Source organism: Sphaeramia orbicularis, chromosome 19, assembly GCF_902148855.1.
Source record: "Sphaeramia orbicularis chromosome 19, fSphaOr1.1, whole genome shotgun sequence".
NCBI classification, from domain to species: domain Eukaryota; kingdom Metazoa; phylum Chordata; class Actinopteri; order Kurtiformes; family Apogonidae; genus Sphaeramia; species Sphaeramia orbicularis.
In genome coordinates this window covers 5258239-5278792 of record NC_043975.1, presented here as the reverse complement: position 1 = coordinate 5278792, position 20554 = coordinate 5258239, and the positions used below count along the sequence as shown (strand labels likewise).

Sequence of the window (20554 nt, the reverse complement as noted above, 5' to 3'; positions counted from 1 at the left end):
AATCATTTATGACATTAATTTGGGATTTCAGTTCACCAGTTTTCTAGTTGTTAATATAGATTAATAAGAAAGGGCAAATATGAATTTAATAATTTGGGAATAAAGGTCAAAGATTGTTAAATTAAATTGGGTGGTGATCAATCCATCATCTTTATCAGAGAATGATTAATCAGCATTTTCTTGCTCTAAATTGTCATTATCACATCAGCCTTTAAAACACACATCAGTCGACTTTCACACAGTTGAAACCCTGCATCGTCCTAAAACATTGTGAATCTTCAGAATCTGAACTGAGCTTAAGGTTCATAAAATATTCACTTGTGTATAAGAAAAGTGACTGAGTTTGACCTTTAACCCATGGACGGTAACCACACCACGGGCATGTTCTTACTTTGTGTTATAATTGTCTCTCCAGGATACTTTCTTCTACTCCCTGGTGTACGACCCCACACAGAAGACCCTGCTGGCCGACAAAGGGGAGATCAGAGTGGGACCGCGCTTTCAGGCAGACGTACCAGAAATGCTCCAAGAGGGTAGGAACCGCACGTTGATTCACTTGACATTTAATTAGTTTAATTATAGCCACACGCCTTTTTTTTAATCCATGTCAGAGCTCTCTAATGTCACTGCAGAGCTGGAATCTCCACATCTGTGGTTGTTTTACAGGGTTTCTGCAGGTCATTAAAAAGAATTAAAAGTCATTAAATAGATTTTGTGAAAATTAAGGCCTTAAATGGCATTAAAGAGCATTAAATTCTATGTCCAGATGCATTAACAAATTAAATACACTTGATGGAAAAAAAAGCATTGTTATTTACGATTTATTTTGATTATATAAACATTTTAAAATTTTGATCGGAAGTATAGTGTGATGAATAACAGGCCGAACCTTTTAACTGGCTATTGTTTATGGCCGATACATGAAGTCACAACGCCGGATGCTTGGAATGCAACTTGCTTTAAGCATGCTCATGCTGTGGCAAAAGAGTGGAGGGAATATTAGCAAATGTCAGAAAAATGGGAAAATGCAAGTTTGAGCAGAAGTGATTGGAGGAGGAACTATTCAGAACCTGGTTAAAGCCTGTTGATGGTAAACTGTCATAAAACTATATATAAAACTGTATCTGCAGTTGGACATGAGCGTTAGATTTGTTTAAGGTGGCATTAAAAAGCATTAAATTAGATTTGCTGATACCTGCAGAAACCCTGTTTTAAACCAGGGCTGTCAGACTCATTTTATTTAAGGGGCCACATTCAGCCCAATTTGATCTCAAGTGGGCCGGACCAGTAACATAATAGGCATATTAACCAATAAATAATAACTGTTTTAGAGTGAAAAACAAGTAAAATTACATTATGAAAATGTTCATACCCTGAACTACCATGTACAACCTGAAATGTATTCAGAAAAATAAGAACAATTTCAACAATATGATGTCTCAGCTTATTATTAACCAGGGTTCCTGCGGGGTCTTAAGTCTTGAATTTACAAACCTGGATTTATTACCTTAAAGAAGTCTTTAAAATGTATTACATTTGATGTAGTAGGTCTTAAGTTGTGTTGCCATAAACTTGTTGGCTGTATTGTGCCTAAATGTGTCTGTTAAATGTCCAGACTGCAAAGAAAGTGATGTTATTTTACTCAGTTCCACCTGTTCCAACCCGACAATTTATATTAAAATTAAGAACCAACTATTGCTAACTTTGCAGACCCCAGTGAGAAATGACTTGGAATGGTGGGAATCAAGGCGTTGGAGTAAAGAAATACACTTTGCTAAATTCTAGGAGTCACAAATTTTTGCCAGTATGGCTGTGAAATGAGCATTAAATTCTGTTCTAAGTAGTTTTAAAAAGTCTTAAATTTAACTTGTCCAAACTTGTAGGGACCCTGTTAACACAACTTATAGAACACAGTGGATCTACAAATACACAAAACATTTACAAGCACACAGAATATTGGTAAAATTGCACTTATTTTTCTTTAAATATTTCATGTTGTTCATATTTATTCAGACTATTCACATTTTTTGTTAAAGGATAGTTTGTAAATCTAAACATTTTTGTGTAATTTTAATTTTTACACTAAAACAAAGCGAAAAAATTAGGAGTTGTCATCATTTGTAGGTTATTATGTTAGTATTTTACTGGTCCAATGCCTAAAATTTTACTAAATATATTGTGTATTTGTATATCCACTGTGATCTGTAAGTTGTAAATGATTATCTGGGGCATAATATTATTAAAATTGCACTTATTTTATTTATTTATTTATTTATTTTTTAAATATGTCATGTTGTTCATATTTGTTCTGGTTATTCACATTATTTGTGAAAGAATAGTTTGTAGATGTAAACATTTTTGTGTAATTTTATTGTATTGTTTTTTTTTTTACACTAAAACAAAGCGAAATATTAGGAGTTGTTATTATGATAATATTTTACTGGTCCGACCCCTAAAATTTTACTAAATGTTTTGTGTGTTTGTAGATCCACTGTGATCAGTAAGTTATAAACAATTATCTGAGCCATAATATTGTTAAAATTGCTCTGATTATTCTTTGGAAACTTCAGGTTGTTCATATTTTTACAGGGTAATTCAAATTTTTTTGTGAAAAATGTGAATATTTTCTTTACATAATTGAATTTTTTCCACATTAAATTGAGGAGAACATTTGTTGTCATTACTTATAAGTTGTTATGCTATTATTTTATATGAGCTCACATCACATTGGAGCCTTGAACTAAAATGACTTCTACACCCTTGATGTTTAATGTTGACAGTGTCATTTTTTGCATGAAATTAATCTCACGGGCCAGATTGGACCATTCGGGGGGCCAGTTTTGGCCCACAGACCATATGTTTGACACCCCTGTTTAAGGCCTTTCCTTCAACTGTTTTTTTTTCCTCCTTTTTTTTTTTTTAAATTCTCGGTATGTGCATTATCGACACCCCTCGTTTCGTCAATATCGTCTTATGAGCGATAAATCCTCTGACACTTGCACACACACTGAATATCAGCCAGAAATCTATGAATCACGCTGACAGTGTGTGCGTTTTTCCTGACCTCATGCCCTATATTTACCATTTTTCATATCGTACGAGCGGAAAGTGAAGCAATTTCATGCCTTAATGACAGAATGATCAAGTCGTGAGGCTCATTCTTTGTCTTTTTTTCTGTGTGGATTCTGCAGGAGAAGCAGATGACAGGGACCAGGCAAAGCTAGAAGAGAAGCTGTGGGATCCAGAATGCCCACTCACCAATAAACAGATAGACCAATTCCTTGTGGTGGCGCGGTAAGTCACACTGAATACAAAAATACATACTATCAGTTTCAGCTCTAATTTTAGCCAATGGATGATATAGTTAAATGTTTTACATGCCTAATGTCTATTACGTTGTGTAATTCTTGTGTCTTTTGTGTTTGGTTTGTCTTGTTCCATCTTTTGTATCTTGTTTTTGTGGGTTTCGTTGTTTCATCTTTTACATAATTTCCGTGTTTATTTTGTTATCATAACATGAATTAGTTTTTATATTTGACTTAAATTGTATTAACTGAAATTGTATAAACTGACTAACAGCAGCTACATATTCAGAACCTGACTAAAGCCTGTCGACAGTAAACTGTCTTAAAACTATATATAAAACTGTATCTGCAGTTGGACATGGGCATTACATTTGTTTAAAGTGGCATTAAAAAGGGCATTAAAAAGCATTAAATTAGATTTGCTGAGACCTGCAGAAACCTGGTCTCATCTTTGCTGTTTTTTTTTTATCATAACTCGGTTTTCATATGAATGAAGCTTCTGCTATCGGCTAATCTGGTGTTTTGCATCCCATTTAAATGATTCTAACATTGGAAATAAATGGCCCAGGGTTTATTAAACAGGAACCTAATTTACCCACATACCTGATTTAACAGAAACAGACTGGTCTTTTAGCCCACGTGTCATTAACCCTTTCATTTAGTGTAGCTATGACCCACATGCAGATCACTTTGAGCTCATTGTAGCACGGCTATGCTACCTTGCTAACTGCTTAAAACTGATCCAAACTACATATTCTCTGTAAAAGATTTTATTTCATCACCTTCTGGTTTACACTGCTGTGGAGGAGGCTGGTTTTGTGTGTTCTCAGTAATGTTTTTTTCCTTTCTTTTTTCCTCTCACACAACCTGAGGCATTGTTTCCATTTGAGAATTGCATCACACATATGTTCCTCAGTGGAGTTGAACTAGTTCCACCTATGTTCCACCTCGTCTTCCTGCACTCACTGAACTGCAACATCCACAACATGACATTTGGTGATGAATTCTCATCCTTTACCCTCCTAGTAGGGACAGTCATTTTAGATGAAAGCTTTTTTTTTTTTTTAATTTCAATAAAAGTAGAAGGATCATTCATTCTGTTTTTTAGCTCATCTGCTGATTGGCCATGAGCTGTTGTGAAGACACTGTATTTGTCGTCTTCATCAGCGTTTCTTTAAACATCTTCTCTGAGGAAACTACTGGTTAGATTCATTTAAATTTTTTTATGTCGCTTCCTTGGGACAGTGTCCAAAAAGTTTGTTCACGGTTTTGAGAAATTCAGATTTTTTGATTTTTGACATTTATTAAATATTGAAAATGTGCATTTCCTTCTAACAGTCCATATTTTGATGCTTTATAATGGGGAAATGGTTACAGATATCAATATAGTGATTATGGATCACTGATAGGAAGTCATATATGGACTTTAATTTGGGTCCATGACCTTTGAACTCTAGGTCACCAATATCTGCATTTCTCCAAAACTACAGGTTGGGTTTGTTTAAAATTTTATATTTAGTGTCCTTGGGAGAATGTCTCCAAAGTTTGTTTGCAGCTTTGATAAATTTAGATTTTTGAATAATTTTTTAAACAATACAAATTTGCCTTTACTTATAATAGCCCATGTTTTGATGGTTTATAACATATAAATGGTTAGAGGTATCAATATAGTTACTATGACCTATGTCATTTCTGACCTGCCAGGGACTGTAGATGGAAAGTAGGCTTTGGCAAATTCTTGCATATTTACATATACAATAATATGCATTGTCCCTTTTAAATAAATAAATATATAGCTACTATTGATCCCTGGTAGAAGTCACATATGGCCTTTGATTGAATTAGTTGAGTTCTCCTCCAGTGAATGTACTGCCCACTTCAATTGGGAGATTGATCTCCTACATCCAGACCACAGGACTGGAACATAGAACAGAACCTGACAACCTCACAAAAACAACTTGTTATTGATTCTTGGTAGAACATGCTGGTGAGACACAGGGACATTGGAACTATTGCTAATGGTTTGCGGTTGTGTTTATACTTTGTCTTACAGGGCAGTCGGGACCTTTGCTCGAGCGCTGGACTGCAGCAGCTCCGTCAGACAGCCAAGCTTACACATGAGCGCAGCAGCAGCTTCGCGAGATATTACACTGGTAAGTCCACGCCACACACACACATACACACACACTGACTGAGTCATATCAGATCATAATAACAGACTATGTAATCTGCTCATCATGTGTCTTTCGGTTGCAGTTCCACGCGATGGACACCCTGCATCGTCATAATTACGACCTGTCCAGTGCGCTGAGTGTACTGGTCCCAGCAGGCGGCCCGGTGCTCTGCAGGGATGAGATGGAGGAATGGAGCGCTTCGGAGGCCGCCATGTTCGAGGAAGCACTAGAGAAATACGGAAAAGACTTTAACGACATCCGACAAGACTTTGTAAGTGTGTTCCCAAAGCTGCGTTTTGTCAAGGGCATCCGTGTGATACCTGCGCTAAATTTTACAGCAGTCATTATTTTAAGGTGGTATTTTGCATTTTAGTGTCGTCTGCAGAATCAAAGGAGTTTATTGTCATGCAGTCGGCCTTGAATTTGTCTGTGTATGATCTCCAAAAGCAGAATAGTCTCAAATGGAAGACGAAGCACAAAGAACAGCAAGAAAACATGTCACACTTGTCAACATTAATTTCATCCCGCATTGGAGGAAAATAAGTGTTCTGTCTGGAATTCAGCTTTTTAGCAAAAAGAAAGCCTCTATTATCTTGGAAGCTGTTTGTTGTTTATCCTTTTATGTAAAACAGCAGCTGAACTTGCCACAGACTGAATATTGTCTTTGCTGTGAGTTACATGACACCAAAAATAAAGTGCGACAGATATGAAAACAGCGACAGAAACTTCTCAAACCATCACAGCTTTGCGTCCGTATACTGCTCTGTCACAAAATCACTGCAGTCGGACATAATGTGATCACAATGATCATGCTAATATCAGTTTCAAGTCATTATTTCTTAGATGTTCAAAGGCTGATATTTAGTTCGAAGTGAAACAGGATGGCTATTTGTAGATTAATATTAGGTAAAAGTAACAAAACCCAGAATAATAACAAATGCACAGAGAAGGAAATTATGTAAAAGATCCAACCAGTAAAAAAATGTAAAGGATGAAATGAAATGAAAATTGCATAAAAGAAGCAACAACAGGAAAAAGATGTAAAACGTGCATCAAGATGAAAAGGACATAAAAGATGCAACAAGACAAAAATTATATAAAAGAACTTAAAATGAAAATGGTCTAAAAGATGCAATGAAATGAAAAGGACGTAAAAGACGCAACAAGACAAAAATTATGTAAAATATGCAATAAAATGAAAAGGATATAAAAGATGAAATGAAAAGGACATAAAAGATGCAACAAGACAAAAATTATGTTGAAGAACTTAAAATAAAAATGGTGTAAAATATGCCAACAAAATGGAAAGGATGTAAAAGATGCAAAAAGAGCCCCTTCCTGTACGGGGGGTGGGGTAACAGGGTGTTTTCAGACATTTGTACCTTGGAAAAGTAGGTCACAAAATAGGTCTAGGTCACCCATTTCCAAACTTGTTGAAGCTCTTTACATGATTTATGTAAAACTTTTAAGGTTCCAGTAGTTTTTTACACTTAGAGTGTTCCTAAGATGTGTCCCAGACCGACATGCAGATGACAACACCCCCGTTGGCAGGCCGAGGGGCTAAAAACGACAAGGAAAACAGTGTAAAAAAACAAACAAAAAAAGCCCAAACAGTCTATTTTTATAGCGAGTCTGTCTCACTCACTGCTCTGTGTTTTGCCCCCCATTACACAGGTGGTGTGGGCTGCACTGAGCATGCTCAGATGTCTGTGGAAAGGATGGGGTCTAGTCTATCTGTGTTCTGAAATTTTTACTGTTGAGCAAATGGTTGAATTTTGAGCATCTCTTAAGTTCCACAGTGCTTCATTTATACAGGGTTCATACAGGTGCTTGAAATCCTTGAAAATACTTGAATTTCAGTGTTGTGTTTTCAAGGTCTGGAGAGTGCTTGAATTTTAGTTTAAGTGCTCAAAAGCGTTTGCAATTATAACTCTGTGATGTGATTTATTTATTTTTAATATTAAGCCAAATCTACTTACAGAAAGGTGATTCAAAACTTGGCCAAAAATAAAATTCCCAGGTGTTGTCAGGTCGACTCCAGGTATATTTTTATCTTAATCTTTGTCTTGGCGTGAGTGTGCCTGAACAACACCAAGTGACTTCCCTATTTTTGGATAAAACTTGGTGTCCTTTAATTTCTAAACTTTTTGCTATTATGAAGCATAATTTTAGATGTTTATAGCAGAATACAATGTACGTCATTGTGATAAAAAGTGAAAAAAAATTAACCACGAGTATATGTATTCCTGTAGAGATGTAATTTACCCCAGCGATAAAGTGCTATGCTGAGAAAAATGTGAAAATGACCCTTAAAAGTGCTTGAATCTGACCTTGACCCTGTCTATAGAAAGAATAAGGTCTATTCTATCACCACATTTTGATTTTTTTTCCTATTGAGCAAACGGGTGAATTTTTATGAATATTTGAAATAAATCATACCATAGACACATCAGGGGTTAAAGGGTTAAACTGTATTGTTATGTATTTATCGCTACCTGTCGACATTCTACTCTGAATGTTATTGCAGATACAAAGAGTTATTTTAGTAGGAATGATAATTAGGTTTTTCTTTGTTGGTCTGAGTGTATGATTTGTTGGTTTGAGCATCTCTAAAGTGCCACAGTGCTTAATATATAATAGTGTGTTGCAGCTTCTGTGACCTGGATATTACACCTGGCTTCACATCGATTTCAATAATGCAATCAATTGTTCAGCCCAACCTTGAAGTCCATTATTACACGAGTAGAAATGTAATTACGCTGCTGAAGTGGTTCGAGGCGTTTCAGTCTTTGGTCCACCCACAGTGAAAACCCGTCACATTTCCAGTCTCTGCGTGAATTCTGGACACCAAATTGATGATTTTTACCGCCACTTTCAGAGGCTGTAGCAGGGCGCACATCTGAGTCTGAACTTCCCCCTTCACCATCTGCCTGTGCTTTACTATAAGGCCAACAGGATAAGGATGTATGCAGAGGCAGCAGGTGCTCATGAATACTTATTAAATGTGAATCACTGTGCGTCTGTGACACATAAGGATGTAAATCTGTTTATGTCGGCACTGGTCAGATCCGGCTTCCTTACGGCGATGAAATCTAGGTTCCTGTATCGTAAGTCATCACATAAAAGGTGTTTTATGGTTGTGGGTTAGTGTTTGGAGTTGCGTGTTGGGAGAAATGTCTTCAGGAAATCAGTGGAAGTAAATGGAATGTTGACTAAAATGCATGGAAACACCAGTTGTACATCAGGGTTTTTTCCACTTTAGGAGCTGTGCAGGTTTGATGTTACGTGATGAAAAATAGTGGATTTTTACATAAATGTTAAACATATTAATCCCATAGCACCTTCAATGGCTGCCCACTGACATGTCAGTGCTAGAGGTAATGCTAATGCTAGGTACTGTATGTACTATAGTTAAATTGACACACAATTTATCTACGGTGATAATAAAGTGAGTTAACTTTGAACTTTGACCTTTAATATCTGTTTAAAGTTTGGTATATACTCGGCCAATGCTGATTCAGATGCTACTTTGTTTCTTTAATGTATTTTTGTTGGTATTTATCAGCCATAACAAAGAAATCATCATAAAAAGTTATCAATACTTTGTCACATTGTATATGAATGAACACCAATTAAAACACACATTAATGAAAGATGTTTTTTCCCCCCATATTTCCACTGTTTTCAGTCTGGATTTTTGTGCAAAGTGAAGATATGCATAAAAAGAGTTGGATGTGAATTATGGAAGAGGATTAGGGCCACTGGAAAAAAAAAATTAAGATCTAGTAAATTTTTGTTAATTATTCTGAGAATAAAGCCAGAGTTCTGACTTAAAACTCAGAATTCTTACTTTTTTTTTTTTTTTTTGCAGAATTCTGACTTTTTTCTCAGAATAATAATAAAAAATATATTGGATCTTAATTTTTTTTTTTTTTTTTTTCAGTGGCCTAATCCTGTTCTGTATTAAATGCACCAAATGATATCAACACTTTAAAAATGGATGCCAGAGGTGTAAAATAATGAAACCAGAGGACCGTAAGGACCTGTTAGTCTGTTCTCCCAGGTCTAAATAGCTTTTTGAGGGTGGAGACTTGGTTTAAGTTTGGTGTAAAATGCTTAAAGAGTGCATTATATCTACGACTCGCAGACCTTCCATGTGTGAATTCATATATATATCTGTGGGTTTGTGTGGTCACATGGAGCTCAAATCCGGTCCTCCTCAGTCTCATGAATATACATGAACGCTTTCATACGCAGATGGCAAGAACATGAAATATTAACATCATTAATTTGCTCTTTGTCCGTCTCCCTCTTTTTTTCCTCTTGGTTTCCTGTGGTGAAGCTGCCGTGGAAGTCTCTGACCAGTATCATAGAGTACTACTACATGTGGAAGACCACAGACAGATACGTGCAACAGGTGAGATGACCATCATTTCCTTTTTTGGATGTGTATGCATTAGGGAAGGGGTGTCAAAGTCTGGTATGTCAATATGGGTGTGTATGTATGTGTATGTGAGGATGATAAGTGAGGTTAATTACTTATAAAAGATCTAAGGGACTTGACTTTTCATATATTATGCTGATGGGAAGCTAAAGGATCGACTGTTGTGTGGAGAAGGGGTGGGATTAAATAAGTTATACTTCCTCCCACTCCTTTTCAAATGTGCAAATGAAGTCATGTATATGCATAAGTTTTGTTTTTGTTTGTTTTTTTTTGTTTTCTTACATGACTTCTTACTACCTGATTTATTTCTAAGGACTAAGTACGATTACTTTGTCTTGTTGCATATTCGAAATAAACTAAATTAAACAAACAAAAAAAAAAGTCATTTTAGTTCAGGTTCCACATTCAGCCCAATATGAGCTCAAATGGGCTGGACCAGTTAAAATAATAACACAATAGATGGATTGATGAATCGATTGATTGATTCCACAGTGAGCAGTTCCCTTTAATAGTCTCCAATACAGTTTCAGTGGACCATGGAACAGCATACAAAAAAAAAAGAAAGTACAGACATGGTCATTTCAGACATCATCATCATCATCGTCATCATACACATAAACACACTGTCAGTGTGAGCAGCTTAAGGATGAAGACAATCCAACCCGATTTTCGGTGGTCGCACGTCATCAGTCAGTCTGGCGAGGTCGGTGCCATGAGTCTGTTTGGTGTGTTCTGTGCGATCCGCCGTCTTTAATGCTGTCGCCATTCTTTTCAAGCGATCCAGCATGTGTAATCGGCTACTACCCAGTCGTTCAGTCTGACCAATCTGATAGGTGGAGGGATAGCCCTTGACTAGTGAGACCGGAATCTTTCTTCTTCCACAAGAAGCAGCCCGAGAGCTGACAGCACCAGTATCTTCTTATTACTAGCCATCCGTTTAAGTACAACTATTTATTTATTTATTTATTTATTTGGGTCATTGCATATACAACAATTGCAGCTGCAAATATGCCAGATTATAGCAGCAGTGCTAATTTCCATCTTCAGTCCCTAGGCAGGTGACAAGAAAGACACTTGACAAAAAGACAAAACATCATAAAAACACAACAATCCTTCTTGACTACTCAACACTCTCTGCTCACAACAATGACTAATGACAGTTAGCTCTGTGTTTTGGTCTAGAGAGATGTTTCCGTCATTTCCAGTTTTGCGTTTTTGTTTTTTTTTAGGGCCACAATACAGATTAGCACCGCCTGCTGTTATAGAGGCATTACGTCTCACACAAGCGCAGAACGTATGCTCAAGTCGGTAGTCTATTTGGTGTGGTCTTCGCACTTTTTTACCGTGTCGGGCAGATGAGAGACAACTGATTAGTCAGGCTGTCTTTTCTGATGACAATCGATTTGGTGTGTCTTTGCCATAATACTGTTCAGTGATCCACTGAAACCATATTGGAGGTGGTCAAAAACAGTAAGTAACACTAAATAAACTGGCACCCTACAACCCTAACTCATTCCGCAGCCTTATGGCAGAGGGAATAAATGAGTTTGTGCATCTATTTGTTCTCCTCTGAGGTGCATGGTATTGTCTCCCTGACAGCATTTGTGTGAATCTGTCTTTGAGGACGTGGTCTGGCTGGTTTAGGATCCTCCTGGCTTTCTGCACCACCTGTTTCTTCCATAAAGAATTGAGATGTTTTTGTTGAACTCCTATAATTTTGGAGTAGACTCTAATGATGCTGCTGAGACTGTTTTTGTCTTTCACAGACAGCACATTACTAAAGCAAATAAAAGTTTAAAGACTTTCAATAAAAGAACAGTAAAAACAACATAAAATAGGTTTAGAAACATTAAAGGGCTCATATTTATCTAAACCTACTTTTATTAGTCTTTGGTTCATTTATTTGTGTATTTGGACCCTAATAGTTCATAAAGATTGAATTTGAACCCTCCAGGTGCTGCAAAGCTATCTTTATATTCATTTTGGCAAAAATCAAGCGGATTTCTACAACCTGTTTTAATTCCTTCTTAAGTTGTTGTGTCTATAACTAGTTCCGTCATGACATTTGCACATATAAGGTCCAGACTTCAGACGAACGTTTCTCCAGTATTTCTCCATAATTGTTTCAGCAGCAGTGGTTGTAGTCCAGACTGAAAATACGTCCAAACTTTGAGCCGATTACCTAAAATTTTCAGTTGTTGGTTGAACAGGACAGAGCAGCACAGTCAGCAACCTGGAGGGGGCGGGGCCTAAAGTGGCTCATATGCATTTAAAGGGCCAGCGCTCCAAACCACCTTTCTGGTGTCATTACTCAGAAATAGGGTTGAAGATGGACCTGTGGAGTTGAATGAATGAAGAATTCAGACCCAAGCAGAGCATTTACAGTTTATGGAGACCACAGGGAAATGTGGGAAAATGAAGAATTCCATTTAAAAAGAGCAAAATATCACTCCTTTAATAGAGTTCAGCTTCCACAGGCGGATTCTTTGTTGACCAGTGTCGAATCTGTGCTGAGAATCAAAGAAAGTACTTAGGTATTTGTACGAGTCCACAGTTTGGACGTCTTTACCATGAATACTACTAGGTTCAGACCCCGACTGCTCCTTTCTAAAATCAATAATTAGCTTCTTAGTCTTCGTCACGTTCAGGTCAAGGAGGTTCTCGTCGCACCACTGCACAAATGAGGTCAGAGTAGGGTCATGACTTCTCAGTGAACCCTGAATAAGTGATAGCAGGGCAGTATCATCGGAGAATTTCACCAGGTAACTGTCCTGTTGAACAGACCTACAGCTGTCTGTGTACATTCAAAAAAGGAGGGGGGAAAGTACACAGCCCTGAGGAGACCCAGTGTAATAACCTATAAATAATGTGAACTCAAACTTTTCTCTCGGTTTTTAGAGTGAAAACAGTAAAATTACACAATGAAAATGTTCAAATCTACAAAGTATCCTTTAAAAATGTGAATAACATGAACAATCATTAAAAACCTGGAAAAATTAGTAAAATTTTAACAATATTATGTCTCAGTTTATTGTTTACACATGTACATTACAACTTACATATCACAGTGGATCTACAAACACACAAAACATCTAGTAACAGACAGAATATTGTTAAAATTACACTTATTCCTCTTCAGGTTGTTCATATTTGTCCTGAACTCAAAACATCACCTCTGTATAGACGATAATCCACATGAGAGATATGGAATGAATATTTGTTTCTAACTATCCCCGCACTATCCTCTTATCTTATCGTCCTAATGTGATCGACACAGGACATTTGGACACAAGCCAAAGTTTTGTTTATATTTGTTACATAAGCTGTAAGTTATTTAACTTAAGCTTTTCCATCGGTCGTGTCACCAGTGGCTAAAAATCCATAATTAATCCTTCATGAGAAATTGCTTTTAAACTAGAGGTCGGCCAATAGTGGATTCTTAAAGGTCAATATAATAACGAGCCAAAAAATTGACAGTGAAAACTCATTACATATATCTGATAATTAATCTTACGCTTTATTAGACACTGGATGACTGTTAAATAAAATGAGTGTCCAAGTCAAAATGAAGAAGACACTCTATTACGACATGATTAGAACAACAATATGTAAAAGACAATGTGTAGTTGCAGAAAAAATTGTTAGACCACCCCATGTTTTCTTCAATTTCTTGTTCATTTTAATGCCTGGTACAACTAAAGGTACATTTGTTTGGACAAATATAATGAAAAGCACACAAATAGCTCATAGAAGTTTAATTTCAGAGCTGCTATCTATCCATTTTCCATGTTTTATTGATAATAACCAAAAGCACTTCAGTTCTTACATCAATAGCTATGGCATTGTACTGACGAAAGCGTGGAATGGCTAAAAGCAATGTCTGTTTTAGTCACATGATACACACAGGAGTTAGTATTTGATTGCATAACCATTGTTTTTGTTGACTTTTGATGGTCTAATAATTTTTTCCATGACTGTATTATCAATATAATTACCTCCGCCAAGGAGGTTATGTTTTCATTGGGGTTTGTCTGTTTGTTTGTCTGTTAGCAAGATAACTCAAAAAGTTATGGGTGGATTTTGATGAAATTTTCAGGAAATGTTGATACTGGCACAAGGAACAAATGATTCAATTTTGGTGGTGATCTGGGAGGGGCGCTGATCTGCCTTAGCAGAGGTTTGTGCTCTGAGAGTGCTTCTCCAGTTAAAGAAGTTTACATAAGTGTGCAAAAATATTGTGTTGCGGAATTGAACATCAAGCTAATGGTAAAACACTTGGACTAAGAATGATTTTTGTCTTCTAAGTTATTATTTTCCCTGTTTTGAAGCCAATATAGTGAACATACGATAGTCTAATATGGCGATAAAGTTGTCACTTAGTAAAAAAATCATCCAAGAGCAGAGTCTTAAACTTCTTATAAAGTATGTGATTAAATAAAACTCACTTTGTGTATTTTCACTGTTTGGAGAGAAGTGACACCTCTACTTTGAAACATCCTGACAGTGATGAATGGATGCCAGACTCTGTTGTGTTTCCAGCCGCCCTCATCGCTCATTGTCAGATTGTTGTAAAGGACATTAACAGTTGTGTTCTTTTGTATTAATGAACCCAATGTGTTTGTGTTTTTCTCTCGAGCAGAAGAGACTGAAGGCAGCAGAGGCCGAGAGCAAACTGAAGCAAGTTTATATTCCCACATAGTAAGTCCTTACTCATCTGCTTGGTGTTCGTGAACTGTTTGAAGGTTTGCCAAAGTAAAAAACAGATGATAGATTAACTCATCTGTAGTATTGGAAAACTGTAACTGGAGGGAGAGTCACAAGATACATGTTCAGGCAACTTCAGATAAATAAAATCTAGTAGGAGGAGGGTTAACGTTTGGAGAAAATACTTTACTTTATGAGGAAAAAAAGGTGGTAATTGTAAGAAAATTCACAGGAAATAGTCAGACACTCCCTGAGAATAAAGTTGTAAATTTACAGGCATAAACTTAAATATTCTGTAAACAAAGGTGGTAAAAAAAAAAAAAAAAAAAAAAAAACCTCACAAATTCACTGGAAAACAAGTGTTTATTCTCTGATTATATAGTCATGAATTTGCAAGAGAACACTGATTTGTTCTGGGAATATAGTGGTATATGTAGAAAAAAACCCCCTCAAATTTAATGTGGAAAAAAGTCATAAATGTCTGGAAAACCATCCAATATACTCAGGGATTAGTCAAACATTACAAAAAATTAGATATATCTTCAGGAAAAACTCATGAATTTATTGGAGAAAATTCAAACATGTTTTCTGGGAATAAGGTGTTAGATTTAAAAGAAAATGACTCAAAATTTTATGGGAAAGTGGTTGAATATTTTGAGTCATTTCTGAGGAAACTTGGATGTTCAGGGAATAAAGTAGTTTATTTATGAAAGGTGAATTTGATGAGAGAAAAACTCAGAAGTTTTGAGGAAAAGTTAGATGTTATTTAAGATTCAAAACTTTAAGAAAAATCTTTTAGAGTAAGGTTGTACCTTTACAAGAAAAAAAACTCACATTTATAGGAACATTAATATTTTCTGGGGATAAGATGGTAAATTTACAACAAGAAACTGCACACTTTTATGAGGAGAAAAACTCAGTTACGAGGAAAAAAATCAAATAACAGATTAAAAAGTTTTTCAAATTTACAAGAAGAATCTCATATTTCCTGTGGTGATACATCTACAAGAAAAAAACTCAATTTTATAGGAAAACACATTTTGTAGGAGTAAAATGGTAAATCTGTGAGAAAAAACTCTTATTTATGGGAAATTAATGTAAAAAAATAGGCCACCACATCGGATCTATTTTCAAAAGGAAGACATTCTACACATATTTCCATTTCAGGGTTTTAAGTTTGAGTATTTATTAACATGTTTTAACTGAAAACTCTTATTTTTATGTTGCTTTAAAGGCCATTATAACCTGTATCAGCCTTTGCAACCTGCAGTGTCGACCTGTTTCCTGAATGTTTCCCCCTCTCTCTCTGACAGTAACAAGCCCAATCCAAACCAGATCTCAATGACCAATGGAAAGATGGCGACAGTGAATGGGGCGGGGCCTGGGGCCTACCACGCAGCAGGTGGAGGACGGGCCTGCGAAAGCTGCTACAGTGAGTATCACATCTGGGAAACACCTGCAACCCAGTGCTCACATCTGCTGTTTGTGGCGGTTTTGATACTTATTGATTTTTACTTCACGTTTACTACACCTCTGTTGTTTGTAATTAATATGGGAGATAAGCAGTAAAATATGGACTGGCCCAAACCTTCACAGGCTCTAGATGTGCTAGTTTTTCTGCTGTTGTGTATTCATGCATGGTGTACTGCATTTGTCCAGCAGTCACTGCCAGAGCGTTCAGGCCATAGCAACGTGATGATAAGGCTATTATATTCCAAAAATACTAATATCTCCCAAAATATTAGTCCTACCAACTTGCAGTTTTTGCTATTCTGTTCCTTGATCAAAAATACATAAGTATGACAAACTGCAGCAGTCAGATCTGTACAGATTTTGTGTGAATCCTCAGACACGCACACACACAGAGGCCACTTGGCTTTTATAATATAGATATGAAACAAATGAGTCTGTTGTGCTGTTATTTATGTGAATGTAAGGTCTGAAATTTGACCAATAACGCCTTTAAAACTGTTTTGAGTCCAAAATGCTGCTTCATCAAACCTTGCTCAAACCACCTCCTCTGCAGCTTCACACATGACCCTTCTCTTTCCTGTCTTTTCATATATTTTCACCTCTTTTTATAACTCTGGACTTTTGATGGCCTAATAATTTTTTTCACGACTGTATATGTATATATATATATATATATATATATATATATATATATATATATATATATATATATACACACACACACACACACACACATATACACACAGGGTGGGGAAGCTAAATTTACAATATTTTGAGGCAGGGATTGGAAGACAGTGTTATGACCAATTAGTTTATTGAAAGTCATGAGAATTTAAATCTTCAAATCATATTTTACTGCATTTCTAACGGTCTTGTTTTCTACCTCAAGTTCAATTGCCATTTTTCTCATGGATTTGGTTGGATCATTTAGGATTTTGGATTTGAGAGCTTTAATAAAAGCTTTGGTACGTTTTTTGTTGCTTCCTCCACTTCCAGACTTTCTTGTAATAGTTTTGCTCATAGTCATTCTCTTCTTTCCATTATAAACAGTCTTTATGGACACTCCAACTATTTTTTAAATCTCCTTTGGTGTGACGAGTGCATTCAGCAAATCACACACTCTGACGTTTGCTTTCCTGATTACTCATATGGGCAAAAGTTTCTGAAAAGGTATGGATGATAGTGTTAGGTATGATTATGACATCAGTATATGTTTGGTTTCAAAACAATTGACGTAGTGCCTGCTGAGAAAAAACAACTAAATGTTCATTGTAAATTTTGCTTCCCCACCCTGTCTATATATAGGTCAAGGTATAATTCACATGCATCAAAAAATTAATTATCTCTTGGCTTTGACGACTGTTAAATGGACATAATATTATATACATATCAATATTTACCATAACTGCCACCTTTTATTGTTGTTTACAAGTATAGATAACGTCTACATGTGTAACTCTCTCACTCTTTGTCTTCTCTTTTTTCTCTGTGGTCAAATGAAAATCACATCACAGTATTTTAAGTAAATTTATAGTGAAAGTGAATCCTCCTGTCGACAGGAGGGATGAAGGAAAACGAGGCCTCCATGTGTGTCAGACGTAAAAAAAAAAAACTCGACAAATTAAGATGCAAAGGAAGTGACTGTGAGTGGTGGAGGAACATATTGGACACAAGCACCGTGTTGTGTCTGCTGAAGACGCTGTTTCATCATCCAATTCTCAAGGTTGTTTCCGAAGCTGAAAAGAGGTGCTCCCGTTTAGTCGCAGCAATTATCACAAACACTTAACAATTATCTGCACCCAAAGAGGAAAAACACTCCCACGCTGTCGGCTCAGAGCCAGGCCTTTTTATTCCACCTAAGACACACTTTCGAGAATTTCTGCGTGAAAAGATGAGATACAGAAAAATCAAAAGCAAACATGGAACTGTACAGAAATATGTGAGTGTTTTTATTTCCCTTTTACCTGTTGACGCCATGACAACAACCAACATTTACCCTAAACATGGAGACATATTAATAGATAAAGCAAACTTCCATTGAAGACCTTTTTAGCTCACCGGCTGATATGTCAGGTTAATTTCAAATGTTATATGTTGCTTCTTTGGAACAATATCTACAAAGTTTTTTTTACACTTTTGAGAAATTTAAATTTTTTTCATCAAGGTCTTTTTATTTTCAATTTTCAAATGTACAAGAAGAAACATACAACTTGAACATGAAACTGTTGTATCCAGTTCCTATCCAAGTGCCCCCCCCAGTACTGGACCTTCATTAAATTTATAAACAGCAAGACAATTTATACTTGCATACAAAAATATATAAACCCCCTTTAAATGCATGTACAGACACATACACACATGCATATTTGTAAGTTCACATACACATAAATAAATAAGGGGAAAGAAAATTAAAAAATAAATGAATTTTCAAAAAGTAAAAAAAGGTACACAGATATTTTGGTAGCTACCATACCTTCTACAAAGCTGATAAAGAAATTTAGATTTTTAAAAGAATTTTTGAAATATTAAAAATGTTCCTTTTTCTTCTAATGGTCCATATTTTGATGGTTTATAACATGTAAATGGTTACATATGTCAATATATTTCCTATTGATCACTGATAGAAGTCATATATGGACTTTTATTGAATTAGTTGAGTTCTCCTCCAGTGAAAGTCTCACCCACATCTATTGTTAAGTTGATTTGCATCCAGACCACAGGACTGGAATACAGAAAAGAACCTGACAAGCTCAAATTCAACCTGTTATTAATTCTTAATAGAATTTACAAGTGAGATACAGGGATATTGGAACTATTTTTAATGCGTTTTCATCTGAAAGCTTTTACCGTGAAGCAGCATCAGGAAGTTAATTGTAGAAATAGGATAGTGACAAATCAGTCGAACCCTAAACAGAACGGATGATAATCACAAAATCTGACTTTCTACAGAAGCAGAAGTCTAATAAATGCTTTCACTACACACTCAGATCAAATGCCAGGAGTTGGAGTTTGTGAAACAGAAGGAAAATAATTTAATAAGATAAATTAAATGTAAACAGTTGGCCGTCCTTTGTACACAAGCGTCCTTCGCTGTGTTTACACGCATGTCCGTTGGTAGTTAAACTGTTTGATCTGACAATGTTTGCTCTGATCTCATCAATTTGTTTAAGGCGAGCTTTGGTGATCAAGAGTCTGCCATAAATCCGTCTCGTTGAAGGATGCAAACGATGGAAATATGAGAACCAAGAACCAGTTCTAGTCAAGTTTTATTTACTTACACAATGTAATAGAAAAGGCTTTAGTGGATTAATCTGTTTTGTCTTTTGGTTGACCCACAGTTTTAGGGCAAATTTTCTGATTAATCTGAATCATATGGTGCTAATTTTAGTTCATTTTATCAATATGAGTGTGTTTTTCTGACTGTTGTGATCTGGAAAAGCAGATTCACCTCCATTAAAGTGCCTTGTTTTCTTTACAATGAACCAAACTAAACCATAACCCTGCAGTCGTATGTGTGTGTGAATGACTGGGTCAAAAATACTATGATTAAAAGATGTTCAAATGAGCCAATATCAATAAACTTTACAATAAATACAAATCATTTCTTTAGGCTTTATGGCTGATTTTTGGTCTTGAGTGAAAACAGAAGATTATGTTATGGTTTAAAATAATTTGCAAAAAGTCTCAACAAGAAAAAAAACATCGGTAGTCAATGATTTTCTGCCTTATTTTTCCTCTTAAACTCAGCACAGTCTGAGTTCTTATTCAACACAATGAACACAGCATAAAAGACAACAGTTTCTAGGCTTTATCTGTTCTTTGTGAGCAGAATATGACTAACAGAACATTTCACAAAACAGCCAGTCTCCTGCAACATCAAAACATGCACGAGTAAAACCATAAATACAACCAAAAAATATTGAACATCCCTTGTATTTTGTCTGAAGAACACAAGTTGAAAAAACAGCAACAAAAAACTAAAGATATGAACATTTACAGCGTTGGAATAATTAAGATATAAAATTACAGTAGCTGTGAACCTCCAAGACAAATTGTCACAGTGTATTAAAAATGATAGAACTTTTACATCCTTTTTGTTTGATCATCACAACTTTGGTTTGACATTGGTCATTTTAAATCCCTGCTGTTTTGAGGAGCTCTTGGACCTCGCTGTCTCCATTTTTCAGATATTTTCATCCGTATTTTCACAGCTTCTTTAGATTCACACATTTTTAATCCTCCAGTGGCAAAGTGGTTCAAAACACACATCATCAAACCAAACTCTTGTTTTGTGCAGACACTGATTCAGATGCACATCTTAAACCCAGTTCCTCTGTGTTGCCATGGTAACACTATGCAACACTTTTAGCTCGACAACTCATTGACAAGTAGTCGACGCCAAAATTTGCCAGCAACTAATTTAGAATTGGGCAGGTCATTAGTGATATCATGCA

The 20554-nt window shown here is 35.9% G+C and overlaps 1 protein-coding gene across 1 annotated transcript in view; it reads left to right on the top strand.

Moving 5' to 3' along the window:
- LOC115410304 (metastasis-associated protein MTA3-like) overlaps positions 1 to 20554 on the top strand; it is a 96769-nt gene that overhangs the window by 35885 nt on the left and 40330 nt on the right. Inside the window, exons 6-12 of the mRNA XM_030121905.1 lie at positions 416 to 533; positions 3192 to 3294; positions 5359 to 5458; positions 5562 to 5750; positions 9822 to 9896; positions 14563 to 14621; positions 15941 to 16059. Coding sequence (XP_029977765.1) covers positions 416 to 533; positions 3192 to 3294; positions 5359 to 5458; positions 5562 to 5750; positions 9822 to 9896; positions 14563 to 14621; positions 15941 to 16059 — 763 coding nt within the window. The remainder of the gene's footprint in view (positions 1 to 415; positions 534 to 3191; positions 3295 to 5358; positions 5459 to 5561; positions 5751 to 9821; positions 9897 to 14562; positions 14622 to 15940; positions 16060 to 20554) is intronic.